General features: G+C 39.0%; 1 protein-coding gene across 2 annotated transcripts in view; it reads right to left on the bottom strand.

The window, feature by feature from the left end:
• Positions 1-22,063, bottom strand: part of Adk (adenosine kinase) — a 391,595-nt gene that overhangs the window by 59,521 nt on the left and 310,011 nt on the right. For both annotated transcript variants that reach the window (XM_034497484.2, XM_034497485.2), the window contains exons 8-9: positions 12,506-12,541; positions 447-561 (exon numbers count right to left, since the gene is read on the bottom strand). In XM_034497484.2, coding sequence (XP_034353375.1) covers positions 447-561; positions 12,506-12,541 — 151 coding nt within the window. The remainder of the gene's footprint in view (positions 1-446; positions 562-12,505; positions 12,542-22,063) is intronic.

Raw genomic sequence — 22,063 nt, 5'->3', positions numbered from 1 at the left:
GCCATGAGTCAGAGGCAGGTGAGTTCCAGGATAGCCAGGAATACACAGACGGTCAAAAATAAAATTCCCAGTATTGCAAAAACAAATCAACAGTGACAGAAAAGATTCAGAAGAAACAGTTCTGGATTTGACTTATTCATAATCGAATAAATGTATTTTATACTAATGGAAGTGTTTATATGCAAAAGTTATTGTTTTTGAAAAGAAAGAGATTTCTGGACTGAGAAAATTCTCCCAAATTGCAAAAGGAAACAAGTTTCATCAATTGACTATTCATAAATTATAACCTTGAAAGGAAAATCATGTCCGCAGGGGTAGAGGGGAGGAATATGGAAGTCACACTGTAGAAGGCACATGACTGAGGAAAGCTCACTGTAGAAGGGACATACAACTTTGTTGCAATTCATCTCTCTAACACTGGATTTATCACACAGCTCGCACAGTACCTGCAGCCACGATGGTGTCATCTCTCCCTTGTGTGAAGATCACGGTCCTCTGCCTCTTCGAGTTCACCTTTGGAAGAGCCTGAGCCTTTTTGGCTATTTCTTTAATGTCTTTAGTCTATTAATAAGAGGGAAAAATTTATGATCAGTAGGGTAAGGGAAAATTTTATTAGTTTGCTAACAATTCAGCTTCTGATAGGACCTTAGTATTTACTATGGCACATTTGAAAAGAGATTTTTAACCATACAAAATAAAGAGAACAGCTTTATTTATTTATCCCCAAGAGCTTCTGGGGATTAGTCTGCCCAAACTTGACATTTATGACAGGGTCTTATTTCATCTTCACCTTCGATACCTGCTATTCATTTTATTTCAAAGCAAACCTCAGGCACTTTATAATTTAATCTACAAACGTGTTAACATATTATCTCTGAAAGGTAACGACTAAAACAGCACATAATCAGGATATACATGAAAACATTTTGCCTGTCTTATGAAAAGACCCAGGTTCAGTTCCCAGTACAAAAACAAATCCAAATTACCTTAAACCTCCTGCTGCTCAGCAGAGCGTTTTTGGGTGGAGACTGTGTCCATCGGCAGAGTGACTGCCTGGCCAGTAGCTCAGCAGAGCGTTTTTGGGTGGAGACCATGTCCACTGGTAGAGTGACTGCCTGGCCAGTACAAAGCCCCAGCACTAGCCCCCACTACCAGAAAAAAGTCCTTACCATCAGAAAATAAGTATCGAGTCAAATTTCAAATTAAAATAGAGTTTTAAAGAAGAATTCCTCATCTGTTGTTGAGATGGAATCTTCCTGTGTAGTCTAGGCTGGCCTGGAGTTTGTGATTCTCCTGTATCTGCCTCCACAGGCTGAACTACAACTGTGTGCCCTTCTATCCAAATAAAAAGAGCTTTTCTTTTTTTTTAAAATGTTTTAATTATTATTTTAGATGTTTACAGAATATGATTATACTGGCTTGGAAATAATAAAATGAAGACAATGCCAATTTTTCAAAAATCTGGCAGAGAAAAAGAAATGATAACCTTACTTTATTCTGTAAAGACTTAATTTCTCATAGGAAAGGGCATTAAAAAAAACATGACAGTTAAAGGGAAAAAAAATTAAAAAATGAGCCTAACATTCATGATGTAGTATCAGTAATCTGGACTTCATCATCTTCCATCACCTAATACAGCTCTTTTGTGTTCATTCTTCTAAAGGCTCTACTATAATCACATATACATTTGTTTACATGTATATGCACTTAACATTAAGATATTCATGTTTTTCTTTCTAGATTGGGTGACATTTAATATTATACCCTCCGAGTCTATCCATTTTTTTCCTGCAAAGTTTATGACTTTATTTTCATTTAGAGCTGAAAAATACTTTAAATATATACCAGATTTTCATTATCCATCAATCTGGTGATAGGCATGAGACCTGTTGCATTTCCTTGCAGTTCAAGCAGCAATCAATATGGAGGTGGAAATATCTCTATGGTAAGGTATGGAGTTCTCTGAGTACATAGCAGAAGTAAAATAGCCATGTTATATGGTAGCTCTATTCTAATTTTTTATTTTTTGAGAAACCTCCAAATTGATATGCATAATTGATGGGCTAATTTGCACCCCCTCTGGCAGTGACTAATGTTTTTTTTTGCCTCTGTATCACTGTCAACATTTATAATCAGATTTCTGATTATAAATTGGTTGGCCTGGATAACAGAAACCAATCAGACCAGACCGACCAACGAACCAACGAACCAACGAACCAACGAACCAACGAACCAACGAACCAACGAACCAACGAACCAACGAACCAACCAACCAACCAACCAACCAACCAACCAACCAACCAACCAACCAAAGGAACAAGAAAAAAAAAAAAGAAATAGTTTTTAAAAATTAAAAGTTATTTCTCAAAACCTTGATACTATTTTCTTGATATTCTCTCTCTCTCCCCCTGTCTCCTTCTCCCCATCCCTGTCTCTCAAAGACAGACAGGGTCCCTCCATGTAGCCCTGGCTGTTCTTCAACTCACAAGGGATCCACCTGACTCTGCCTCCAAAGTGCTGGGATTAAAGGTGTGTGCCACCATGCTCAGCTCCATCCTGTTTTCCATATCATACAGACTATGAAGTTTTAGATCAGTGTTTCTTGACCTATGGGTTGCCATCCCCTCAGGGGGAGTCAAATGGCTCTTTCACAGGGGTCACAGATTAGATGTCCTACATATCAGATAATTATAACACAATTCTTAACTAGCAAAATCACAGTTATGAAGTGGCAATAAAATGATTTTATGGTTGGGGGGGTCACCACAACATGGTAGTTACAGTAAAAAGTCATAGCATTAGGAAGGTTGAAAACCACTGCTTTATATGATGAATATTTTAACTTGAAAGACAAATTATAGGGCTATGTGTAGAGCCCCACACCTGCAATTCTAGTACTCTGGAGGTTGAGGCAGGAGAACAGCAAGTTCAAGGCCAGCTTGGACTATGACAGAGGGGTAAATGGGGGAGGAGGAAAGAAAGACAAAGAAGAAATTAAAAAAGAGGCACTAGTTTTAAAAGTCATGTTTTCAACAATTTCATTAATAATTATGTATTTTTGAGACAAGGTCTCACATACCTAGGGTGTCCTCAAACTCTCTCTATAGCTATAGTGGGTTCTGAACTCCTACTCTCCCATCCCCACTTCTCAAGCACTGGGTTTACAGGTGACAGCTGTGATGCATGTACTACTCTGCCCAGTATATGTAGCTCTGGAATGGAACCCAGGGCCTCACACATTCTAAGTGTGCTCTCTACTGACTGCGCTAGATCCCTGAACATCTTCTCTAGTGTTTTAGAGAAAACTCAGGACTTTGTTCCAAGCACTTCTAATGCTCTCCGCAGACTGGGCTTTTTTAGCAGTTCACTTTATCACTGTGCAAAGTTTCACATGTTTATAGAGAAAGAGACATAGACTAGAGAAATGTTCAACTCTCTAAATGAGGGAAATACAGGGAGAAAACCTTTACAAAGGGAAAAATTTAGGTCAGCAAAGCAGGAGTCATAATAGTGTACAACCATTACAGAGAACACAAAAACTTTGATATTTCAGGAAGTATGGACAGTCAGGCATACTGGCACATGCCTATGATCTTAGCACGTGGGTTAGAAGTGAAGGCAGGAGGATGGTGAGTGTGAAACTAGCCTGGACTAGCTCACTTTTCTGTGCTCATCTTAAAGGAGAACAAGTGTGATCTTTGATAAGAAAATATGAATGAATACATAAGTTAATAATTCATTAAAAATTGGAGCTAGGCTATTAGAAACAACTTTAGTACGAATATATTTTACTACTAAAAGATTTGTATGATTACATATGGCTCATAGTTAATAAAAGGCAGAGGTTTACTCTACTATCTTGAGAGCATAGTTTTATGTAGTATATGTGCTTTTTTAAAAAATATTTTAAAGTTTTATTTGTGTGTGGGGGCTGGAGAGATGGCTCAGAAGTTAAGAGCACTGGTTGCTCTTCCAGAGGTCCTGAGTTCAGTTCCTAGCAACCACATGTTGGCTCACAACCATCTGTAATGGGATCTGATGCCCTCTTCTGTCAGGCAGGCATACATGCAGGTAGAACACCCATATACATAAAAAATAAAATAATATTTTTATTTGTGTGCACGTGTGGAGGTATGTCCTGTGGCATGCATGTGGGGGTCAGAGGACAACTTGAAGGAATTGGTTCAGTTCTACCGTGTGGATTCTGGGCATCAAGCTTAGGCTGTCAGGCCTGGCAGGAATGCCTACTGACTCGCCTTGCCTCAGTTTTCAGTTTATGAATTGCAATTCTTGCAATGCTGATTAAGCAGGTCTCAATTCGTCATCTTGTTTCAGCCTTCGGAGAACCTGAGACTCCAGGTACATGCCACTGGACACAAGTAAAAAAAAAAAAAAAAAAAGTGAAGTTTTAAAATGGTGTAAAGAATAAGTTAATGGTAAGATTCCATGATTTCTTTTTGCTAACTCTTTGGAAAGTCACAGCTTACTGTCAGAGTTTTGTAATTTAATAAAAGAAACTTGTCTCAAATTTAATGTCATAAAAGTGGTCATTTAAGACTGATATAAACTTTTCATATACAAACCAGAAACTGTTCTAAATGCACCCAACACCTTTTCTTGTTGCATCCAAAGACACAGTTTAAGTGAAATCTTTTCATTGCTCGCTCTGGGACCCCTGTGAGTACACACCTAATCCCAGATCTCACTGTGTATTTAGGATCAACTGCTTACAAGAGATGACTTCATGTAGTGTAAATCCTTTCACAAAACCTCAATTTTTATCTTCACACTATAGATTTCTAAGTCCACAGTATCTCCCTCTTCATCTCCTTCCGTCTTTCTCCCTCACACGGAAGAGCTTTACCACACTGTAAACCTAGACTCACTGGTATGACCTTGAATATGTTAGTAAACGTCCCCGAGGCTCCATTTACTGATAAAATTAAGAAAATTCTCAGCTAAAAGACCTTGGGGCTGCGGTGTAACTCAGTGGTGGAGTGCAGATCATGGGGCTGGGGTGTAACTCGGTGGTGGAGTGCATGTTTGGCATGTGCAAAGTCCTTCATTTCAATTTCTGAGACCAAATCTCCCTAAGATAGTTACTGTAAAAGGAAAAAGAAGTAATTGTAAAGTGAAGAAAATTGATAAATATTACTTCAATAAGCAACTTATATTAAATTTTCTGAACAAAAGAGCATATTTATATAGTCCCAATCTCCTCCAAACTATTTATCCACTCCAATAGAAAGGAGTAAGCTACAGAGAATAAACTAATCTATAACACCTTAGCCCAGTGATTAAGGTTAACATCACCAGCAATAAGACTTTGTGACATCATTTAACCTCCCTGATATGATGCTTTCAGAAGGGCACATCACTCTGTGGTTTTTCTGTTCAAAATGTACAACTTCAATCCACTCATAAGAAAACACCAGACATACTCAAATAAAGAGAGCCATTTTACAAAATGAATAACTATGACTTCCTCAAGGTCACAGACAATGAGGAAAGACCAAAAAACTGCCAAGGACTGGAAGCTGCTAACAACTCATGACACAAATGTCATATGGGAGATTCTATGTTAGACTCTCCAACAGAAAAAGGAAAACTGCAGGAGAGAGTGTTCAGTGGGTAAGGGCACTTGATGCCAAACTAACGAGTTCTATCCTCAGAACATACATGGGTGGAAGGAAAGAAATGACTCTGACCTCCATATGCATGTGTGAATACCCCCACAGAAAATGGAACAAGCAGAATCACTAGTGAGAATGGAATATACCTTGTTTACAGTTTGCATAGGATGTATGTTAATTTTCTGATTTTGGTATTAAACTTCTGTTATTTAAGATGTTAACAGTAGGGAAAGGTAGGTGAAATGTAAGTGTTTATGTAATTTTCGAAAACTAAAGTTATTTTTACTGTAAAAAGGTGAAGCTAGGCATGGCATACATGTCTGTAAAACTAGCATTAGAGAAAAGCAATGCAGAAGAATCCTGAGTTTGAGGACAATCAGGGCCACATAGGGAGACCTTATCTTAAAAAGAAAAATTCCTGTTCCATGGCCACTCCTATAATCTCAGGATATAGGAGGGTGAGCAATGAGGATCAACAGGAGTTTTAGGTCACGGGGATCCATAGTGAATTTAAGCCTAGCCTGGGCTATGGGGAATGAGATCTTGTTTCAAAAAAGAAAGAAGGCAGGGTTGGAGAGGTGACTCAGGGGTGAAGACCACTTGCTGGTCTTGCAGAGGACTCAGGTTTGATTCCTAGCGGCAGCATGGGGCTGCTCACAACTGCCTGTACCTCCAGTTCTAGGGGGATCCGGCCTCTGCCAGTGGTAGCACACATGTGGTGCACATAGATACACAGGGGCAACTTGTCACACACATAAAATGAAAATAAACAAAACCAAAGAAGGAGAAGTTGTGGAGATGAAAGCAGGTCAGTTGAAAGAGCTTAATGTAAGCTCTTACTGTCTGCTAATACAGTCCTAATTTTGTACCTCTTAAAGATTCTCATTTTAATTCTCCCTAAAACTTTCAATTCTGTAAGATGTTCCTCTAATCCCTAGAAAGGGCCTAAAAGTTACTGAGTACTTAAAAGTCAACTATATATCTAATAAGGAGGAAAAAGATTCCCAGGGGGTAGGGGCAAGAGATGAACTTTCAGAGTTGAGCTATAAACCATTACAGGGCTTAAAGGGGTCCCTAATGTTAATTTCTCTATAGAGTAGACACTACAATTTCCTCTAACTTACTCGAAAATATTCACTGGGCCTTTCCTACCCTAGGCAGTAGGTCTCTTAGTACATCTCATCCTGCAGATGAAGAGACTGACTCGAAGACTTAAGGTTAAGGTTATAAACAGAAGCAGTGCAGCCAAGATTGCCAACCCCAAGTCTGCCCTTAGGATTCTCAGTGTTCTCTGGAACCGAACACTGAGACGTGTTCCAGAGTCTGCTGCTCTATGAACTCTGTGATGTGCCTTTTGTTATTATCACAAAAGTATAGACTGCCCTTCCCCAGTCATCTTTTCTGCACATTCACAAGTTAGTCCTGATCTTTATATCTTTATTTAAAGGTGCTTTTTCCTAGTTGTGTTTATATCATAAATTCCAATGTTTAGGTGTTTAGATACTTGACATTCGTCAAGCCCATCCTGAAGCCCAACTTCCTCTTCAAGTATGCTAGAATGTGGTGGAGGAAAACATGACGTCTGTAAGGAAGGGGACCAGACTTGGAGAGTTGAACTCTGCTTATCCTGGCAATATCCGTGAGCTGTGCAGTCTGCAACAGGTCATATAGCCTGGGTTTCATCTGTTGACCTGACTATCTTTCTCTCAAGGTTTCTGGAAGTATTAAATGTACTGGTGACACACTGGAAAGACTTTTAAACAGTAGCATTTTATAACACGTACAGTTGTGCTTTTATCAACTCTGGTTTAGTATAGTATCATCTTCTTTTATTTTAAAGACTATATTTTCTTCCATCAGCAAAATGTTTTGGTGGGTAAAGACTCAGTGTCAAGTGCGATGACCAGGGTTTGATCCCTGGGACCTAAACAGTGAAAGGAGAGGACTGATTTCCACATGCCCTCCAACCTTCATACCTGCACTGTGGTACATGCCACTCAATAAATAAGTCAACAGTTTCTTTTTAAAAAGAACACATTTTCTTCCTTCCACTCTCTTGTTTTCATTTCATTTTCACCAAGCAGGTGATACAAATGTTTGAACACTGTCCCTGTCTGTCCCAGCATTCCCATGCACTGCTCACTCAGCTATACCATCTTCTGTGACCTGCTGATCTCCAGTCAAGTCTCAAGCTACCTTCCTCACTTGACTCAACCCAGAGATGCTGGCCTTGTGGAATATACAGTAAGTACATTGTGTTACCACTGTGTTCTTTCTTGTTTGGAGGCCTTGTTTCCTGTTCCAAGTGTGTCTTCTTGGCTGACTGCTCAACTGGCTTTTTTTTTCTTCTTCTGTCATTGTTAGATAGTTCTATTTGTCAGATTTTAACTTTCTTCTCATTCTTTAAAAAATTAATACTGTGGGGGTTGGGGACACATGTCTTCCATAACACATGTGCAGTGGCTTCGCAGAATTGGTTCTTTCCTTCTATCTTTTTTTCTGGGTTCTGGGAACAGTATTAGAAAACTATCTGATCTGTGTCTCCTAGTCCATTTAAAAAATTGTGCTCCTTTGGGACCCAGACACCCTGGAAAGCACCAGTGTACCCCTTTCTCCAGCAGGACCTGACTTAGGTCTTATTTTCAGAGACTGTGACAGTTCTCTGCAATCCTAAAACTTGTGCCCAAGAACTTAAGTGTCACTTGAGAGAGATCCCAGGGAACCATTGCTTCCTGATTATGCTGTGTAGATTCTCTATACTGCTGATCAATGGAACCTTTTGAGATGATGCTGTCTGCACTAATAAAATAGCCATCATGCCCACAGGCTGTGGGATATGAGAAGTGTGTACAGGAGAGACAGGGTAAGTGCATTTTGTTTTGTTTTTAAAGATAGTTTCACCGTGTTTTAGACTGGTCTCAAACCCATGGGCTCCAGCCATCCTCGTGCCTTAGCATTCAGGGTAGTTGGTACTACAGAGCTGCAGGTACACTTGGCCTTGAATTTTAAATTTGATGTAATGTTAAATAATCTTAACTTGAGCAGCCAAGTGTGATCATTGGACCGTGCAATTCTGTAATTTGTCATTCAGTGTTACAAGGTGATTGAATCTCCCTGGTCAGAGAAAGGCTGTGGTGCTTGGATGTTCTGGGTAGTCAGAGGCAGAGGAAGAAGAGAAGGGGAATAAGATCACTTTGTTCTCCATGTGGAGAGAGCATTATGCCTTAGACACCTACAAGAGAAGAACAATCTTTGCTTGGAGTCATGCAGAATAAATGACTCAATGGTTTGAATTCCTTTAAAAAAAATTGGCACAGATTTCTGTTTCAGACACAATGAAAATATGGAGGATAACTAAATTTAGGTTTTGGAGGTATTTTCTTCATTTTATTTAATTCATATCAGTTTATAACAGTTTTAAAAAGGCTTTATAATGAAGGCTGCTTTTAAGTACCTTGTTTTTATTTAGATTGTAACAATGTAAACCTTTAATCAGTTCAGCCCAAGAAAAGGAAGACTTAACAGCACACTGCAGTCTGGGCTGTTTTTCCAGAATAATAAAAGATCCCACAAAACTCTTTACCAAGAATTGTCATTTTTAAATTCTTAGCAGGTCTGTCATTTAAATCAGGCGCTATGCAATTTTCCATCACCTACATAGAGAAACCCACTCTCCTGCCTTTTGCTCTGCCTACCTCCAGCCTTTATCTCCTTCTCCAGTGCTCTCCTAAACTGCTGCTTTTCACTTAAAAAATGCCCAATTCATTTTAAAGATTAAAGATGTTTAAAAAAACAATAAAAGATTATCTAGAATTTGCAGAGAAGCCCACCAGGGCATCATAATCAATGCTGCTGAGGGCCTTCCTGATGAATAAACACAGGTTACTTTTAGAGGTGTCAGGCTGCCAGTCAGATCACTGATGGCCAACACTCTGTGGTTTTGGAAAAGGATTGGGATTAATAACAGAAAATAATGGAGGGAAGGGGTGCTGTAGGAAGGAAGGATGCTTGCTATTCTGTTCTTTCCATCACTTCACTTGTTTTTTTTTCTTTCTTTTTCTTTTAAAAGGTGCCCCAAATTCAGAGCCAATATTAAGGCAGGAAAGAGAAAATACAATTTTTTTTTTTTTGGTCTGGTTTGTTACATTAGACTTGGAAACATCAGAACACTTCCATAGTCAGAAAATTGCTAAGATAAAGTGATTTAGTCTTGCTTTATACAAGAGTAGTTCACTCTACACCTATGCTTTCGTATTTTTCTCTAATGAAGTAAGAAACCTTTAATAACATTATAAAAAAATCACTGGATTTCTCAGACAGCATTCCACACATGGGTTGTATTTTTATTAACAATGCTGATTTGAGGCTACTCTATTCATGGCTTGTATATATTCTGCAATACTTCTAATGCTTTTGGGGATCCACAGAGGGACATATCAAGACACTGTGTGCTTTAGTGAATCTAACACATCACTGGCAACATCACTGGTGGAGCTGTTTGTATGTCAGAAGGTAATGGGGTAGGTGATTATGATAATCATCACATTGCTTACACGCTCTAATCCATTATGGCAGACTACGACAAAGGGAAACAATTTTTAAATCAGTAAATAGGAACTAATGAAAGGTTAATATATAGTGCTGGTTAGCAGGAAATAGAGAATACAATTTGTTGCTAAGACTGAATGTAAACCAGGTATACTTAGAGCAAAGAACTCAAGAAGAAATAAGGTCTGCCTGTACTAGGCTTACTAACTCCCCCCAAAAACCACAGGAGCACTACAAAACTGAGATTTTTCCTGTATGCATGTTATATGCCTTTCTGCAAAAACAGTCATGGAACTCAAAATACTTTTGTTTAAATGATAACACAGTTAACTGACAGGTACAAATTTATATCCTAAAACCTCTTATCTATGAAGCATTTGGATTTGCAATATTTGAGAATATTAGATTTTAGTATAAAAACTTAGCAGAGTTAAAACTTTATGATTTGAGACAGGGTCTCACCATGTATCCCTGGCTGGCTTTGAACTCAGAGAGATCTGCTTGCCTCTGTCTCTAGAGTATAGGAATTACAGGGATGTACACAACCATGCCTGGGGGTAAAACTTTAAAAATGACTGAAAGCATTTACATATATTCTCACAATCAAAACCCTTGTTTTAGATGTCTGTGTGTGTATACATGAGTGCTAACTCCCTAGCCTCACATTAAAAAAATTATATTAGTTTAGTGTATGTGTTCACACATGTCTCAAAGCTCTAGTGTGGAGGTCAGAGGTTATGGCACCTTTATCCACTGAGGCACTTGGTGGCCCCACATTGTATTTGTGAACACTCTCATGGCTCCATCTGGTCTTATACAGCAGTTGTCAGTTTGGGAAATTAAATAAAAAGACAAGCAACTTTGGAAATCTTTTCCTACACTACTTCTACAATGACTCAAATGTGTTGAAACAATGAAAGCAAACTTCTAAGAAGGCAACGATTATGTCATTTTCCTTTGTTTCAAACGACTGAGAGAATTCTTAGAGGCATGCTCACTGTCTTCCTCTATGATGAAGAGGAACTATGTCTGGTTTATACAGTCACCATACATGTATATTATTTGTTTCTTAATGATGAATCTGCTTTTAATGCATTTTATTAATAGCTGTATAGCAAATTCACATTTCTTTAAGGAGTTTAAAGCTTACTCAGTATTGTTCAATCAACAGTTTCTGTATGTGGTAGACATTACTGAGTATGCAAATGAGGGCAGAGTTCCTAAATCTCAATTACATACATTTATAAGTTACATGAGTGGGATGGCTCAGCTGATAAGGGTTCTTGCTGCCAAACCAGATGACCTGAGTTCAATACCCACACCCACATGGTGGAAGGATAGACCTAATTCCAGGAAGTTCTCCTCAGAGCTCCACACACATGCCGTGGCAGGCAAGTGCCCTCCTACCAAATAAATAACGTAATTTTAAATAGTTACTCTAGTCATATAATATTACAAGTTGATGTATAAAACAGAGCATTTGACATTGTTCTGGCTCACTATCATAGCCATCAAAGATTCATAAACTCAGCTAATTATCTGTCAATTAACCTGGGTTCATACTGAAGTTAGTGTTTTCTAATAGTCAATTAGAAGATGGATATTCTGCAGACAGAAACATGGTCTTGACTGTATCTTGATTTTGCCAACAACGACCGCATGGAGTTTTGAATCTTGACAAGATCATCCTTCTATTAGGTAAACAGAATTGAGACTAGAAAATTAAGGCTAATTATCAATATTTTCCTTATAAAAAATTATCCTATGCTATTTTTTAAAAAATGAAAGGGAGACAAGACTCAAATAAGAAGCTCATAATCAGGATTGAAATTAATCAGCCCCTAACAACTGGTAAGTACAACCTTTGGAAATTAATTTGCATAACGGTAATTTACGTGTGATAGGGCTGAACTTATTTAAGTGACATTCTAGCTCACTATTCTGTCTTGCCCCACCACTACTTCAGCACTGAATTCTTATGAAATGTAATGCAGCTAATGAGGTAGCTTTTTAACTGAACAAACTGACAGGGCCCATATCTGCAGAGGCAGCTTGAAACTGTGCCCAACCTCTTGGCTTCCCAAGAGGCTTTTCAAAATTCAATAAATAACATCTGTAGGCGATGTTGGGTGCAGACCTAGCAGAGTGCGTCATAACACTGTGCTGGCAGAACAAAGAAACCATGACGACTGCCAAGTTTCCATGGCAACTGCAGCGAGGCTCTGAGAGTATAATAGCACATCAATCACTGTCCAAAAGAACTTCATTATCAGCTAGAAAAAACCTTTAGGATCTGTTTAGTGTGCAATTGTGGGTTAACTCACCTCAAAGCCTTGCTCTCTAGCAAAAGTGGCAGCTTCCTAGAATTAAAAAAAAAAAAAAAAGGACAGTTAATTATAAAGTGCTAGATAATGAAGAAATAATTTATTTTAAAACTCATTCAGTCTTCTTTTTACACAATTATCTCAATATACTCACATAGATTAATTTTTATATTTACCCTAGAAATATTTCCTTTTTGTCTTGGCATGAAAAACAATGGGCCACCTGGTGTCAACACACTTCATAAGCCAGAGCAGGGGAGATGCGGCATGCGTTTTTACAGTGGCTGCCAGTGAGTTCAGGTGTTCTGACCTCACTCGGAAAGGAAAGACATTCACTTGAAACCCAAGGATCATGCTGGTGATGACATTTGTAATTAAAACAGTGTCTCTCAGAAAGCTCTTCTGGAGACGTGAATGCCTGCTAATAGATGTATAGATGCTGAAAACAATTATCTCAAAATCCCATGATGAGATTTATAGAGAGAGGGATCACCAGTGGTTGTTAGAGTCATTGGGTGAGGATGGCAGAGAACCGGTACTTCTCATGGAATCAAAGCAGCACAGATGATATGCTGGTCCCAGGGAGCAAGTGCAACTTTATAATGGAAGGGATCAAGCTGTCATCATTGTAACCCTGTGATCAATCCTACCGGTTAGCATCCCTTATAGTGGGATCACCAAATGTTCTGTGCCCATTACGATGGGGAATGGAGTTCATGGTATCAACCAGGAAGTATTTTGGCCAAAATATCTTCACACCAATTAACCAAAACTTTAGTCCAGTAACTTGTATTTATGAGAAAAAGAGAGGAACAAATTAAAGGAGACAGTGAACAAATCTGTAAGATGGGTATATTTATAAGGCAACTAGTACTGTTTCTTTAACTAATGGTAACCTCAAAGATAGACTGGGAGGAGAAATGAACAAAACCAGGATATAACTGCATCTTATTTTAAACAAACCAGCCATGAAAAGCATTTGAACAGAGGTAATTTGAAAATCAGAAGACATAAGGAATCATCAGTTTCATATTAGGAATGATCAGTGTGACAAAGAAAGAAAATGTAGTTAACTTTTAGAGCTGTGTCCAGAAGTATTTAAGGGTAAAATGTTACACACAAAATTTGTAACTTGGAATACTTTGGGGGAACAAAAGAAAGAAAATTTGACAACACTATGAAACCCAGGTACATGATATATGGGTTGAAAACTTATACTCTATATACACCTCACCCCGACTGTCGTGGGGTCTTGCTATATAGCCCTGGGTGGCCAGGAAATGTTATTCAGGCAAGACTAGCCACAAACTTCTAGATCCATCTGCTTCTGGCTCCCAAGTGCTGAGATTAAAGGTTTGGGTCACCATGCCTGGCTTTTGTCTAAGAGGAAAAGGTTACAAAACTTAACACTTAAAAGAATGTTTAAAAATTTTAATACACAAAGTTCTTCTAGCCTTTATATATATATGAGCACAATTTAATGAACATTGTGACATACTCTAATGCTTCTCTAACAGGCTACTGAAAGACAGAGCAAACAAACCACCCCCAACCACAAAAATACCCATATCTATGTAACTAAATCTTTACGCTTTTACTGTTCAGCTTGTGCATACACTTTAATTTTAGGAATGATAGAACATGGAGGCAATGTTACTTTTCATTTCTACTTCCCTCTTGAAAGTGAAAAAAAATTGCAGACAACTGTCAAGAGTCTCTACATCTTAACTTACATTCCTCCAAAATTATCTGTGCCAAGAGATATTAATAGAAGGATGGGATCTGAGCCCAAGTGGGAAGCAGATCCAACTCAACTAGAACGAATGCTGCACCAAACCATGTAAGGCAGAAAGTACAGTCAGTGCCTTTAAAATAAATATGGATGGTTCCTCCATGTTGAGGGAAATACTCATTAAGAAATGCATGCATGTACTTATGGTCCACTATATTAATTACAAAGATTTAGAGAACCTACACTTTTGAGGTGTGGAGAGGTCAAAATACATGACTATACTTGAACAGTGGAGTTAACAGGACATCTTAAGCTGAGTGTAGAATCTCACTCACTAGAGAAATAGCAGGCTGACTAGTGAGCCACAGTTGACAAACACACACATACACACACCCTTGACGAATGGTTCAAACAAGCAAGGTTACTCTCTTTTCAATTTCCTTATAAAACAATGTTTGTAGTTCACAAAGTTAATAATATTTGCTGGCTGAGATATCAAGGCAAATAATAAGGTTGAAAAGATATCAATGTATTGCTTTCTAAACCATCATAATTAAGTACATGAATTCTGAAACGAATAATGCAACTGAATACTTCTGGTGAGAACTACTACTATACTTACTATTATTTTGGATTTATTGGTTTTGTGTATGAGTGTTCGGTCTCCATGTATATTTGTGTACCATGTGCATAGCTGGTACCTGCAGAGGCCAGGAGAGGGCATCAGATCCCCTGGAACTGGAGTTACCAATGGTTGTGAGCTACTGTGTGGGTCCTGGGAACCAAACCTGGATCCTTTATAAGAGCAACAAGTACTCTGAACAAGTAATCCATCTCCCCAGCCCCTAAGAACTACTTTTCATGTCCAGCCTGGGCTACAGTGAGTTGCAGGACATAGGGTGAAAGTGAGGGGGCTTCAGGGTCATTAAAAGAAAAGGAATCTGTAGAATTAAAATTGTACCATGACAGAGAGAGTAAAAGTCCATGTAGTAGTTAAACTGAGGCAAGGAGCAGTACCGGGGACTGAACTCAGGGCCTCAAGGTGCTAGAAATGCCACATTACCAAGTTAAATCCCATATCTGGAAAACTATTTGTATGGAAAAGGTTCTTAGGTAGCACAGGATGGATTTGAACTCTTTAATCCTCCTGCCTATGAGTGCGGGATCATAGAAGTGTGTCACCATGCCTGGCTATATTGTTTTATTTTTTTTAATGCCAGCTTTTTTTGCTCATATACTAATAACTATAACTGGGTAAATTACAGAATGGCAAGAATATATAAAACATACTTATCTATATATTTTCTTTTAGACAGCAGCTCACTATATAACCTAAGTTGGTCTGAATCTTGGTATGTCTTCTGAGCTGGTTTTGACCTATCTCTGTTCCTTACTCCATCTCTCAAGTACTGGGATTTTAGGCTGTGCCACTGTGCTTGGCTTTAAATCATCAACTTGTAAGGAAAGCATGCCTCAGGACATTTCCACAGATGTAAACAGTTCTAAGCACCCGCACATTTCTGACTAAGGATGGACATACTTAGGAAAAGCCAACTCAATTTTCTATCTTTGTGCCTCTTCACACAGGCTTGCCAAGCTGTGCCCTATTATCAGAACAGCGAAGCCCTTGTTTGTGCCTTAAAATGATCTTATCTTCTGGTGCTCCTCACCTTCATTTGATCTTGGACTGGAGCCCCAAGTCACACCATTAGAGCTGGCAGCTGTCTCACATTGCTGTGGACTCTGTTGCGCTAACCTCCGATCTGAAGGTGTTGGTAGATACAATGATGGAAAGGCATTTATTTTTTTCCCTCTAAGTAAAACAAACAAAACAACAGAGGGGAACAGTTTGACCCAGGAAGAATTTTAAGCAGAATTTTTGCTCTCAGATTCACCGCATGAAGGAGCAGAGAGAAAAGGTATTAGGTCAGAAAACAGGGAAGAAGGAGTGAGCATGAATGGTGGGCAGAAAAGTAAGGTGGGTTCCAAATATCAGTAGTGATTCCAAGTGAACTGATCACACTAAATTGAAAAGGACTTGTTAGTGTGCCATTGCCATGAAAGTGAGAAAAGAAAACAAGCAAGTCCCCATCTGTGCTGCCCCAGGGCGCCTCTACTGAGTTTCACAAATCTAATGAAGCAGTCAGGTTAAAAATCCAGCCACCAAGTGGCTGTGACATGTGGGGGCAGCTAGGGCTAGACTAGAGAGGCAGGGTGGTTCCTGATGCAGGTGATTATCCATGTGATAATTATTGTATTTACAGGCTTTCCATTTTAGATCTGACATTAAAAAAATCACAAAGGATGAGGGATTAAGGAGATAGAATACCGATACAGAGGTTTTCCTGCTCCTCCCAGTACAGCATTTCCATTCAGGCATGGTGAGCAACACAAGCAAAACTACCCAGGTCTGAGAAGACTTTCTGATCAGCCTGCACTTCACGTTGACACTTGCTTCTGTCTTGATCACTTCCACCATTGTGCTATTTCTGAGACAGGTCATGTTTTCAGAATCCCATTGTTGGATGTGCTATAACACAGCATCATTTGTCCTTTACAATGAAGGAAATTCATATAATGTGTCTTTTGCAGTAACAGAGTCATTTTTTTTTTCCTTCTGGGAATGAGTGTTGTCAATGAAATGATACATAATTAGCATCTTCCTGTTGTCCACACCAAGCCGCTTAGGAGCTGCCAGAGGCTCATGGGTTCACCACCCAGGCTTGAAGCATAATGATCAAAAAGCACCAGATATAGATTTTGAAGTGAAGTTTAAAAAACACTATCAAGTTATTAAAGAAGTACCATCCTAGGCCAGGTGTGGTGACACACACACCTTTAATCCCAGCACTCAGGAGGCAGAGGCAGAGGCAGAGGCAGAGGCAGAGGCAGAGGCAGAGGCAGAGGCAGAGGCAGAGGCAGAGGCAGAGGCAGAGGCAGAGGCAGAGGCAGAGGCAGAGGCAGAGGCAGAGGCAGAGGCAGAGGCAGAGGCAGAGGCAGAGGCAGAGGCAGAGGCAGAGGCAGAGGCAGAGGCAGAGGCAGAGGCAGAGGCAGAGGCAGAGGCAGAGGCAGAGGCAGAGGCAGAGGCAGAGGCAGAGGCAGAGGCAGAGGCAGAGGCAGAGGCAGAAGCAGAAGCAGGCAGAGCTCTGTGAGTTTGAAGCCAGTCTGGTCTACAAAGTGAGTTCAAGAACAGCCAGGGCAACCTGGCTTCAAGAAGAAACCTTGTTTCAAAAACCCAACCAAAACAAACCAAGCCAAAACCCCTAACCTAACCCCCCCCCCAAGGACAATCCTCAGATTATCTGAGAGAGAAGCAAGATGTTGGTGTGCACAAAAGACAATGATTTCTTTTATCATCAACTGATGAGAAAACTCCTTTTATTTTGTCTATTGTACACAAGTTCTTACTTAAATAAAGCAGAATTAATGAAATTGATATCTCTCTAAAACTGCAATTTGTTCATGCTCATTTCAGTCATTTTAAAACAGTTATTATAGAAATACAATTTCTGCATATTGGCCTGAAATCATTAGAATTTTTCCAAACCCAGTTATTATAGGGAAGGTTTTCCTTTTTTTTTTTTTTTTTTTTGTGTGGTTACCTAGGGTTTCCTCCATAGATTGGTATGACTATTACCCTGTATTACTATCATAGCTTATGACCTTGACCCTCCTACATCCAGTGCTGCACTTCAAGACAATGGGCTCAAGTCAGAGCTATCATCTGTTTGTTACAGTCCTGTACCTGCATTTTAGGCATGAGGGGTCCTGGGTATAGGCTGAAACAGAAAGTGGAAGGAAGGTTCAGGTTAGACCCTCAGATAGCAGCCCACTCATCTAAAACACTAGTCTAATATCACTAATAACACTGCTTTATTGTCACGGACAGCAGAGGACTCAAGGGTTTGGCAGTGTGGCTCTCACTGGAACCTCCACTATCCTTACCCCAGTCCTGGGAGTTGAGAGAAAGATACCCAGGGAGAACAGGGCACTAGACCAATGCTTCTTTTTTACATTGTTCACCTTTATCAGAGAAATATTTACTCCTAAGCATGGATTTAGACTAAGAGCATCTGTTAAGACAAAGGGCTCCAGCTGTTGCAGATCTTAAAATGATAAGAGATGAAAAAATACCACTCTAAGTCCTAACTAGGGTAAAATGGATGAGTCTAAGGTATGATAACACCACTTGTCTATTTTTCTAACTAGAACCTACTTATAACATTTTTTTTTTTAAATATACAAACAGAAGATTCAGACCTCTCTTTATTCGGAGGCATGATGCTCTTTCTGAACAGCTTTCTCTGCAGGAACAGGCAGCATGGGAAGAGTATAGGGCTTGAAGGAAAAGACACCACAATCCAGTTTTACAGCCACTTTGCTGTGGAGCAAGTCACTTGGTATATCGGTTCATCTACTGATTGATTAAATTTTGCTCACTTTGGGCTAATACTTATTGGATTATACTAATAAAATGGAAACATTTCACAGAATACTGCAAGGACATTTTGCCTACTGAATGCAAGTTCTTGGATAGTTCTTAAAAATTAGAAGACTAGAATACATTCAACAGCCTAACTTATCTGAAAGTCATGTGTTGCAGCAGAGGGCTTCAGGGATCTCTGACTCTGGTACCCAGATCCTTAGACAATCTTTCCTAGAATATGGGCTACAGCTAGAAACTTGCTTCTAACAAATGACCAAAGAGATGGAGTGTTTTGTTCATCCTCTTTAGCTCATTTCTTTTCTGTTTATCTTACTCTATCTACGAAATTCCAGACTCTAAGGACCCTCGTGTAGAGGAAAATGGCCATCACCCAGTGAGTATCAGAGTTTTTAGAACAGACAGGAAAGCAAGGTGGCCAAAATCTTGGGTTACATTCTAATTAGTCCTGTGACAGACCCTTAATCACAGGTACCAAAACTTCAAGCAATATCACAATGTGGTCTGAAGATCATTTACAGAGTAAGCAAATTATGGAAAGAAACTTTAGATACATGTTTTTAGAACACTCTGGATAGCTCAGTAAGATTAACTATTTCTTTCTAACTGGGAAATGCCCTGTACAAAGAATATTCTCTCTCTCTCTCTCTCTCTCTCTCTCTCTCTCTCTCTCTCTCTCTCTCTCTCTCTCTCTCGGCATCAGGTTTTTCAATTTCCATGTCATATGTTATTCTAGGCAATGGCACGCTCACTGAGACTGCAGTAAGATTTTAAGTAGTGCTGGAATACTCAGGTGAGAAAAATATTGAGTTAAAGTCTAATATCACTGTGAGGTCTTTAACAGCTTTGGCAGAGATGCACCTCCAACTCATACTAAATTTAATGATAAATACCTGTTGTTTCTCTTACATATCACATGTGGCAGAATATAAAGACATACTGTTTTAGCTTCTGAATGTTTTCTTATGCTGTTCTTCTGATGATGAACTACATTTTCTTCATGCTATCTATAAAAATCACTTATGTTTTCACATGCAATTGCATTAGTGCTAATACTTCAAAAAATTTTATTATTAACAATGAAGAAAAGTTTTAATATATAAGAAGTAAAGGCTGGAAAACTACTAAGTAGCATTTGAGCCTGGGAACTACTCTTAAAAAGAAATTTCATTCACAAAAATGTCTGAACTGGCTTTTTCAAGGAATATAATGTATAACTTTTTGGAGATTTCCAACCTGTGCTCTGACATTTATTACCATATGCTTCCTGTCTGCAGAATGCTGAATTGAAATATTATTTAACATTTATTGAGTGCCAAAAATTCTGTGGGCCAATGTGTAACTATAAAGACAGACATGGCCTCTGTCCAATAGTATATAATAAAAACTAGATAGTCAGTATATAAATTATGCCTCTATTAATGAAACTAAAAAAAAAACATTTTAAGAGACAAAACACAAGCCAAAAAATGGGCCTTAGTTCATGAGCCTTAACCCTTTCACAAAGTGGTTTATTAGTTAGCTGATTCCACTCTTTTAGAAGAAAGAATAGTTCATTTTTACCTTTAAACACATTTAATGGTGGCAAGTGAAGTTAATAAGAATTTCACCACAATTTAAGCCTGATTGTCTACCAACAGTAACTTTTAGAACAATGTAAGCTTTTACTCAATGTAAGTGTTTGGCTATGTATGGTAAATGTGCTTGTGAGTGTGGGTATGTTTACATGTGCATGTACGGGTATAGGAGCCATAGTTTGATGTTGGGTGTCTTTCCTTGAAGACTCTCCCCACCAACTTTTTAAGACATAGGCAGACTCTCACTGAACTCATCAGTTTGACTAAGATGGCTGTCTAGAGGACTTGGGTTCAGTTTCCAGCACCTACAGTGTGGCTCACAAGCACTTGCAACTCTAGTCCTGGGGGTTTTGATCCTCTTTTCTGGCCTCTTCAGGAGTCAGGCTCAGACATGGCACATACACATACATGCAGATAAATATTCATACATATAAAATAAAAATAAACAAATCTTTAAAGAGAATGAGGAGAGGACAGCCAAAGAAAAGCCTCATGGAAGTATAAGGTATTTCATCTTATTTAAAGGACAGTGTGGGCCTCATTGCAAAGGCTTGAGTAATCTGTTTACTCAATAAATGCCAACCTTTTTCTTTGTCTCAAGTTCTAATAACAAGTTGCTTTCATTTTACACACAGGAATGTAAAGATTTGAAGAGATTAGAGTATGCCTGAGACTACAGAGGAAGTAAGTATGAAGGATGGCATCTAGATTTGTGGCTGACAAGATGCATTATTGGTCTGCATGCAGGAGGACACGTGTGCATGCATATGGGGTGTGAGGGGTGGGGCATGCCATGGCATATGTCAGAGGTAGCTTCTGGGATAATAGGTGAAAGTGAGACTTTGCTGATGTCTGAGAGTTTTGTACTGAATTCACCCTTCCCTAGGAAACCTTCTTGGACTTGGACTTCACTTTACATCTTCCTTCACTTCCTCTATTCTGTTTCTTCTGCTTGTCTGCATTTGCTTAGTGGCCTAAAGAAAAGTAACTTAGCTCTCAACCTTTTAATCAGTTCCCCCTTTCCATCCAGAGGGATGGGCACAGGTAGGAGGTAGATTTCTCATACCCTGTTTGTATGATACCATTACCAGATATCCTGCTGTACTTTCTGAGTCCCATTGACAAGTCCCAAATTTGCCACATCCAATCTAAACTTGCAAGACTCATGTTTCCAATCCTTCTGCCTCATGACTAGGTCATGCCTGTACTTATTCTTACAAGCAGTGAGTGCTATAGTCTACTATAGAGGTACTAGTATGAATCTTAACAGGTCAGAATGTATCCTTGTACACAACTGTAAAGTTTGTCTTTGCATACAGATTTTCCAGTCAGATTTTCCACTATTCCCTTACATATGTACCTTGTGCCAGTCAAACTAGAATGCTTGTTAGTCTCTACCATGCCCTAGGCTTTTTCCTCTTCCATGCTACCTTGCATGTGTAGGCACTAAATGAATTAGAATACCTTCAACCATTCTTGTCAAACTCCTACCCATCCCCCCAGGGTTAAGTTCAGCCATCTTTCTCTAAATGGAAAGCCTTCCTGAATTCTTCATGAGTGGCTTCTTGCAGTGAATAAGGATTCTGCTTAAGTTGTAAAAGCTTCTCAGACTGGCAACCATGCAAGCATAGTTATTTGTATAGATAGCTTATCTTTCTTACTGGACTATAAGTCCTTAGTGCAGAAACTCTTTTTCCCATTTGCATAAAATAGATAATGAACCCCTGTTGACTTCCCAAATGATAAGGAAAGCAAAGACAAGTCTCTAAACTGCCACATTATATTGCCATGATTTCTTGTGTTTT

The sequence above is a fragment of the Arvicanthis niloticus genome, chromosome 3 (genome assembly GCF_011762505.2).
Source record: "Arvicanthis niloticus isolate mArvNil1 chromosome 3, mArvNil1.pat.X, whole genome shotgun sequence".
NCBI classification, from domain to species: Eukaryota; Metazoa; Chordata; class Mammalia; order Rodentia; family Muridae; genus Arvicanthis; species Arvicanthis niloticus.
Note: the sequence above shows the minus strand (reverse complement) of the source record. Positions and strands in the feature narration are given on the sequence as shown.